We start from the raw sequence: 8,793 nt of genomic DNA, 5'->3' as shown, positions 1-8,793 counted from the left end.
TATAGGTCCGGGCGCACGGACGCACGCACGGACGCACTTAGGTCAATTCATCAGTCCCCGATTTGGTGGCGGAAGCTTCGGACACAATCTACAACCCGAGCATTTTGGGTACGCGTTTCGCAAAAGGCAGACTTTTCGGTCGTGTGCATGTTTACCAATCGAGCTCGTATGACATATCATTTTTAATTTAGTACGTATTAGTATGGTGTGTATTATTTCTTTATTAATGTTCGTATGGCAACAATACGTACTTTTTACTTAACATATAATTTGTTTTTACATTAATATATACAAACGTGGTCTGAATTGTTGAACGTTGTAGACATCGTGGCTGTCTACTTAATGGCAGTACTCGCTTTATGCAGTCCTCCAAGAGTACAAAATTGGTTTAAGTAAATAAAAGTACAATGAAAAGACAAAACTAATGTGTTTCGCTTAGCTAATCATCAATAGAACGTAGACGACATTGCCTTTTATGCAATGCTATTTGGCAATACGTTCAAGGTGAAATAGTTGTAGCGGTTTAATGTAGAATTCCTGGGGTACGTAAGACATACATGGGGTTATATTGATGGACTGGTGACATAATGAGGTGTATTTGCAGTGTGTAATTGGTGGTCAAAGTACGGCTGTACTATTACTCTGCTCCATATACGCACGTGCTCTAGCTAAATCGTGTCAAACATAAAGTACGGGCTAACGTAGCATGGTGACCTGCAGCAATGAACAGAACAATACCAACTCAAGAATCTTTTGTCATTAATTCCACCTGGATGCTCCACTTCCGGAAGGTATTGTATTTTGTCAATGGTCTGAGTAGATTTTTTTTTATTTGCCTATTGTGCTCCCTGAACAGAGTTATACCCGAGTATTGTTTGCTGCTATTGTATGTTGTTTATCAAATGTTCGAACCCCTTGGCTTCTCACCAAAACTAAGCAGCCTACAAAGTTTGTGCTGTAAAATGTGACTGTTGGCCAGTTGAGCGGAACAAATAGTTATTTTTGTTGGGGCGGGGCTTCGGAAAGAGATGCTCTGATTCGGGGCATTGTAGTATATCCATGCGAGGCATTCCGTTTGAACTGGGTATGAACTTATGCAAATCAACAACAAACACAGAGTATATATAAGAAGGAATTGCAGTGAAATCACACTTATATCGAACACAGTTCCATGCAGTAGTATTTCAATAAATATCACCACTGTAGCATTCGAGAAGATATTTCATAGATCCCAAGATGCAGGTGATATTAGGGTCGGTATTATCACCAGCTCTACCGCTGCTGTTACCATGTGTTCTACTGATACTGATTTGTAAACTATGGACTGTTTACAACATACGATCCAAAGATCCCAACTGCAAGGCACCCTTACCTGAAGGCAGTATGGGGATTCCATTCTTCGGAGAAACACTACAACTTGTATTCCAGGTAGAGTGAGATAACCCGATAGTTCGCAACACAATACGATTATTGTGTTAAATAATTACTTGTAAAATAATTATTGGATCATTTATTTTGTCTAATTTTATCCATTTATTTGTACAATTTGTCAATGTGAGCACATTAGGGGAAATATTGTATTGACTATCACTTATTGTGTGTAGGCGTGTATAGGATCTTTTAACATCATTTTACGTTTGAATGTGCCATGCTATAGTTTTCTAATTACTTAATCTTTTTCTAATCCGTGTTATACGTTTGATACTGTTTCAATTACGTATAGGTAAGGCCAAGACGGTTCACCTTAAAACATCAGAAACGCCGACATGTTTACCATATAGTATAAAAAAGGATGTGATATTTCTATTTTGGTTTAAATTTTAAAATATAAAATATAATTTTAATATGAAAAATTGACTGAGATTCGCACTGTTTTCACAGGGTGCTGAATTCTATCACACGAAATTAAAGAAACATGGAAGAGTGTTTAAGACACATGTTCTGGGTATGCCTTCCGTTAGAGTCATAGGAGCAGAGAACATTCGTAAAATACTGCAAGGAGAGGGCGACATCGTGGTGTCGCATCAACCAGCAACCATCCGTGGTCTTCTTGGCAACCGTTCTATTGCCACATCCCAGGGGCAGGCGCACACACGCCTTCGAAAACTAGCAGCTAAAGCATTCCATATTAACAGCATGTCCAAATACATACCGTATATTCAACGGTACGCCAGAGAAGCTGTACAAAACTGGAGTGAGCGAGGACAAGTCGATGGCTGGGACGAGATACTTATACTGGTATTCAGAATGTCTGGTAAACTGATATGTGACTTTAATTATGAAGACCCAACAGAACTTCAACATGCCGCTAATATATGCCGTGAAATCGAAGAAAATATGTTTACCTTGCCCATAAACATTCCCGGCAGTCCTTTCAATAAGGTAGGTAACAATTTTTTTCAAAATTGGCGCGAGAAAACAAATAAAAGCAGGTTCAGCTTTGGCTGCTTCTGTGTGATTATACCAGGTACCCTTGACTGTCATCAGTGCGCATGTTTGAACAAGCCGCCTCGAAAACATTACAGACAATTTTCAAAAACCTGAACTGTTCTTTACTCTGGATTGTCTTTTTTAGGTTATCCGCGCACGTAATATCATGTATGCTAAAATTGAAGCTAGTCTGCACAAAAAGAGAAACTCTAACTGTGGTCAAGATGAAGACTGTGTCGATGTTCTTCGAATACTTGCACAAGAAAAAGATGAACACGGCAATACAATCGACCTGAAACAGTTGAAAGAACTTGCTCTCGAACTCATATTATTGGGTCACGTGAGCCCGTCATCGGCCATAGTGATGATGCTGATCCACCTTGCCAAACACCCTGATGTTGTCGAGAGAGTGAGAATGGAACTTGAGCAACATAACTTATTGGATGAAGAGGCTCCTCTCACATTCGGGACATTATCAATATTGACATATACATCATGTGTCGTTAAAGAAGTACTCAGAGTATCGCCTCCTGTTGGGGCCGGGTTTCGGAAGGTACTCAAGACATTTGAGCTTGAGGTAAGTATTCGTTTTATGTAATGTTACATTCCGTATATATAATTTTGTGTAAAATCAAATATTCGGTAAAAGTTGAGACAATATTCAAAGTACATACAGAAGAACATATAACGTCAGCATAGATCTCATACCTCGGTTGTCATGTCAACAAGTACTAGTATTACGTAGATACAAGGCTATTCATTGGCCGCCAGTCTAGTCTTACACTAGTTAGTACCAGTCTTTGTGGTTTTAGCCACAATTGATTCCAGCGCGTCGCTCGATTCAATACAACCTGTCATCTTTCAAGTTATAGACCCGTTTGGATGTTTGTCAGTACCCTGGTTCAGCTCATTCACAAGGCGTATTAATCACTGTCTTGGCATGCTAAGACATGTTTTAGTTCCGTTTAGGATTTGTTCCACTCACAATAGCTTCCTTATCTATTGTTAGCGTTTATAACAGTGACCATTGTCATCATGATTTAAAAGTTCCGACGAGAGGCGTGTTTTGTGGGATTTCTGCGTACCCTAGGGCATTCTGTTTCTACACCAAAAAAACAGAACAATTGCTTGTGTATGCCAAACTCGCTATGAAGAGCAAGTGTTTTGCATACGTAGTGTGTTGTGTCACAATCCTCCCTCTTTTGTTTGTCCCATTACTGGAATGACCGGTCTGTCACACCCAGGCAGACACTGGAATGGCTAGTCTGTCACACCAAGGTAATTGGGGTGCAGGCAGACACTGGAATGGCCGGTCTGTCACACCCAGATAATTGGGATGCAGGCAGACACTGGAATGGCTAGTCTGTCACACCAAGGTAATTGGGGTGCAGGCAGACACTGGAATGGCCGGTCTGTCACACCCAGATAATGGGTTGCAGGCAGACACTGGAATGGCTAGTCTGTCACACCCAGGTAATTGGAGTGCAGGCAGACACTGGAATGGCCGTTCTGTCACACCCAGATAATTGGGTGCAGTTTGACAATGAAATGACCGTCACCTGGATGGCCGTTCTGTCACACCCATATAATTGGGATGCAGGCAGACACTGGAATGGCCGGTCTGTCACACCCATATAATTGGGATGCAGGCAGACACTGGAATGGCCGGTATGTCACACCCAGGTAATTGGGGTGCAGGCAGACACTGGAATGGCCGGTCTGTCACACCCAGGTAAATGGGGTGCAGGCAGACACTGGAATGGTCGGTCTGTCACACCTAGGTAATTGGGGTGCAGGCATACACTAGAATGGCCGGTCTGTTACACCCAGGTAATTGGGGTGCAGGCAGACACTGGAATGGCCGGTCTGTCACACCCATATAATTGGGATGCATGCAGACACTGGAATGGCCGGTCTGTCACACCAAGGTAATTGGGGTGCAGGCAGACACTGGAATGGCCGGTCTGTCACACCCATATAATTGGGATGCAGGCAGACACTGGAATGGCCGGTCTGTCACACCCATATAATTGGGATGCATGCAGACACTGGAATGGCCGGTCTGTCCCACCAAGGTAATTGGGGTGTAGGCAGACACTGGAATGGCCGGTCTGTCACACCCAGGTAATTGGGGTGCAGGCAGACACTGGAATGGCCGGTCTGTCACACCCAGGTAATTGGGGTGCAGGCAGACACTGGAATGGCCGGTCTGTCACACCCAGATACTGGAATGGCCAATGCTGGAATGACCGGTCTGTCACACCCAGATAATGGGATGCAGGCAGACACTGGAATGGCCGTCTGTCACACCAAGGTAATTGGGGTGCAGGCAGACACTGGAATGGCCGGTCTGTCACACCCAGGTAATTGGGGTGCAGGCAGACACTGGAATGGCCGGTCTGTCACACCCAGGTAATTGGGGTGCAGGCAGACACTGGAATGGCCGGTCTGTCACACCCAGATACTGGAATGGCCAATACTGGAATGACCGGTCTGTCACACCCAGATAATGGGATGCAGGCAGACACTGGAATGGCCGTCTGTCACACCAAGGTAATTGGGGTGCAGGCAGATACTGGAATGGCCGGTCTGTCACACCCAGGTAATTGGGGTGCAGGCAGACACTGGAATGGCCGGTCTGTCACACCCAGGGGTGCAGGCAGACACTGGAATGGCCGGTCTGTCACACCCAGATACTGGAATGACCGGTCTGTCACACCCAGATAATGGGATGCAGGCAGACACTGGAATGGCAGTCTGTCACACCAAGGTAATTGGGGTGCAGGCAGACACTGGAATGGCCGGTCTGTCACACCCAGGTAATTGGGATGCAGACAGACACTGGAATGGCCGGTCTGTCACACCCAGGTAATTGGGATGCAGACAGACACTGGAATGGCCGGTCTGTCACACCCAGGTAATTGGGATGCAGACAGACACTGGAATGGCCGGTCTGTCACACCCAGGGGTGCAGGCAGACACTGGAATGGCCGGTCTGTCACACCCAAGGGTGCAGGCAAACACTGGAATGGCCGGTCTTTCACACCCAGATAATGTGGTGCATTTCGACAATGAAATGACCGTCACTGGGATGGTCGGTCTGTGACACCCATATAATTGGGATGCAGACAGACACTGGAATGGGCGACACTGAATTGTCCAGCCTGTCACACCCAAATAATGGCGTACAGGTAGAAACTGGAATGGCCGGTCTGTCACACCCAGAGTATGGGGTGCAGTTATGGGGTGCACCCAGATAATGGGGTGCAGACAGACACTGGAATGGCCAGTCTGTCACATCCAAATAATCGGATGCAGATAGACACCGGAATAGCCGGTCTATAACACCACTCTTTGGACTAATAAGACAACCTTTGCTTTTCAAACAAGTTTGTAGTAATAGTTTATTTGTTTTAATGGTTTATTTGTAGTTATAGTAAATTTGTAGTAATAATTTATTTGTAGTAATAGTAAATTTATAGTAATAGTTTATTTGTAGTAATAGTAAATTTGTAGTAATAGTTTATTTGTAGTAATAGTAAATTTGTAGTAATAGTAAATTTGTAGTTATAGTTTATTTGTAGTAATAGTAAATTTGTAGTAATAGTAAATTTGTAGTTATAGTTTATTTGTAGTAATAGTAAATTTGTAGTAATAGTAAATTTGTGGTAATAATTTATTTGTAGTAATAGTAAATTTGTAGTAATAGTTTATTTGTAGTAATAGATTTTTTGTAGTAATGTAAATTTGTAGTAATAGTTTATTTGTAGTAACAGTAAATTTGTAGTAATAGTAAATTTGTAGTAATAGTTTATTTGTAGTAATAGATTTTTTGTAGTAATGTAAATTTGTAGTAATAGTTTATTTGTAGTAACAGTAAATTTGTAGTAATAGTAAATTTGTAGTTATAGTTTATTTGTAGTAATAGTAAATTTGTAGTAATATTAAATTTGTAGTAATAGTTTATTTGTAGTAACAGTAAATTTGTTGTAATAGTAAATTTGTAGTAATAGTTTGTTTGTCGTAATAGTTTATTTGTAGTAATAGTTTATTCGTAGTAATATTTTATTTGTAGTAATAGTTTATTCGTAGTAATAGTAAATTCGTAGTAATATTTTATTTGTAGCATAGTAATAGTTTATTTGTAGTAATATTACAGTTACCAGATGATAATATTTTAAGAAACTTTTTATATGAATAGAATCACGTGCAGTCAAGAGTTTTTTTTATGGTATCGCCATGATTGGCGCTTTAAATTGATGTGTCGAAATCTACATTGATTATCACTGGAGTCCGATTTTGAACTATGTTTTGACATATTAAGTGAATGCAATGTTTTGACACATTTCCTATAATAATAATAGCGAAAGCTTGAGATACGGTTTGGCCTATCTGTTGTATACAATATTGTTTAATTGTTGTTGTTTATTTCAGGGTAAACAGATTCCTGCTGGATGGATGGTACTATTCAGTATACGGGAGACGCAAGCCAACGCCGAAAACTTCACAAAAAGTGTCGAATTCGACCCAGATCGATTTATGCCCGGTAGAGAAGAAAACAAGAAAGGAGACCGTTTTAACTATGTGCCATTTGGTGCTGGGCCACGCAGTTGTGTTGGCAAGCAAATGGGACTGGTTATGATGAAAATACTTCTAATAGAATTGACGAGACGCTGTCGGTGGGAATTAGTAAAACCCGAAAAATTGAAAATCAAATTTATGCCGTCTCCACACCCGGTCAATGGCCTTCCACTGCGGTTCAACAAAATAGACCGCAATGTCAACAGCGCGGACTTTGAAAAATCGGACATAGCTGGTGATATAGCGTGCTAGTGATAACTGGACAGCATTCAAATAAACTCGTTTTTGAATATGATTCGTATGCTTACATTCAAACTTTGGTTAAATGATTGATAAATATGCTAAGAATTAACAATGCGAGTTAGAATGTGACTACTTGACTAATTTTAATGAATGTTGTCTTCGCGATATATTGATGATTTAATCAATTATCTAGCTTCATATATTGATAATAATCAGAAAATTTAATATTTTATGTGATTGGAGTTATATGATCACTATTTGTCACACTCATTCTAATTCGATAGTGGTCACATGTCACTTTATATTTATTCATTGGTTTCTTCAAGATTCGAATCAACTCTCATCACAAATTGGGAACGGGGCAGAACATTGACACTCTGTAGAGACCAGGTTAATTTGGCTACATGCCCACTCACTATTGTTAATGACAATCATGTGGTTTCCTCGAGTCAAGCAAACGACGACCGTAATTCTACACAAGATTGAGTGAGCTAACAATGGAGATATAAAGTTTGGAATACGTCCAATATTTCTCGTGTATGGGTTATCGCGGCCCTCTCATGTCATATAATCAACATCTCCATGAATCCTGAATTTATGAACTAAGTTGAACTACTTTATCAGACCACGGTATCCGTGTGTAGCCAAAGTGCCGTGGAAGCACAGTCCCCCAGTCACGGCGAGTTATCGTTTGGCGGCGCCCTTATTGAAGAAAGGCGTTTCACTCACATCCAATGAGGGCGCTTACATTCGTATTTGAATTCCTGTGTATGCTTGTCGTGTTTCCAAATAATTCTTGATTGTTTGTGAAAGTCACACTCGTTGTGCCCACAGGTGGTTGTGCCGTCTACTTTAATTTGCACATTTCATATGCTGCTGCAAGGGTAGAGTTTACTTTTCAGAACTCAGAACCTGGAGTGCGCCCCAGACGAAGACATTGGGGCTAATCGGTCGTTTTTGGCTTAATTTCGCTCGGAAACGCAAGGGCGATAAGAGTCTATTTTCAAGAACGCAGGTTGCTGGGATCGGGCTGTTTCTTTTGTTTCGAGTTCGTTGTAAGTCTAGAAACGTAACATTTATTTAGTGAATAAAGAATATCTTCTGTTTCAATACAAGATTTGGATATGCCAATCGGACAATTTTAACAATTTCTTACTGGAGCGTCCCTTGTATAAATGGTCCTCTGCTCTCCAAAAAATGGTACTAGTCCAGAATAGACTTCCTGTTCAGCGTGTCTTTGACTGTAGCAATGTTTACACCACTGTACGAAAATACGCACACGCGCGAATTTGACAACATTCCCTCGATCGTTGTAGGATAGTGGGAATAGATGGAAATACCAGTTACATCACTCATGAAGATTGATGATTCGATTGCTGGGTGGTATAGCTGTATTTAATGTTCATTTCTATGCAATATGTCTACACTTGCGATTCTCAATTTCGATGTGTAAAATTATATCGCTGCTGTGGACGGCGACGGCTGACAGACTGTTTTGGCTCTGCGGCTCTCTTTGACACGGGCAACTAATTTTTAGGT

General features: G+C 41.3%; 1 protein-coding gene across 1 annotated transcript; it reads left to right on the top strand.

Moving 5' to 3' along the window:
* Nucleotides 1-1,160: 1,160 nt before the first annotated feature.
* On the top strand, nucleotides 1,161-8,369 carry LOC100377971 (cytochrome P450 26A1-like). The gene is made up of 4 exons (XM_002734838.4): nucleotides 1,161-1,428; nucleotides 1,882-2,382; nucleotides 2,576-3,007; nucleotides 6,865-8,369. Exons 1-4 carry the CDS (start codon nucleotides 1,237-1,239, stop codon nucleotides 7,261-7,263), a joined length of 1,524 nt encoding a protein of 507 aa, XP_002734884.1. The 5' UTR covers nucleotides 1,161-1,236; the 3' UTR covers nucleotides 7,264-8,369.
* Nucleotides 8,370-8,793: the final 424 nt, after the last annotated feature.

Source organism: Saccoglossus kowalevskii, chromosome 10, assembly GCF_978046115.1.
Source record: "Saccoglossus kowalevskii chromosome 10, keSacKowa6.1, whole genome shotgun sequence".
NCBI classification, from domain to species: Eukaryota; Metazoa; Hemichordata; class Enteropneusta; family Harrimaniidae; genus Saccoglossus; species Saccoglossus kowalevskii.
Note: the sequence above shows the minus strand (reverse complement) of the source record. Positions and strands in the feature narration are given on the sequence as shown.

Excerpts from the sequence above, each read along its gene's own strand:
- LOC100377971 (XM_002734838.4), top strand. The coding sequence starts at position 1,237 with ATGCAGGTGATATTAGGGTCGGTATTATCACCAGCTCTACCGCTGCTG. Across the intron at positions 2,383-2,575 it reads CCGGCAGTCCTTTCAATAAG|GTTATCCGCGCACGTAATAT; the intron begins GTAGGTAACAAT and ends TGTCTTTTTTAG. Across the intron at positions 3,008-6,864 it reads TCAAGACATTTGAGCTTGAG|GGTAAACAGATTCCTGCTGG; the intron begins GTAAGTATTCGT and ends TGTTTATTTCAG.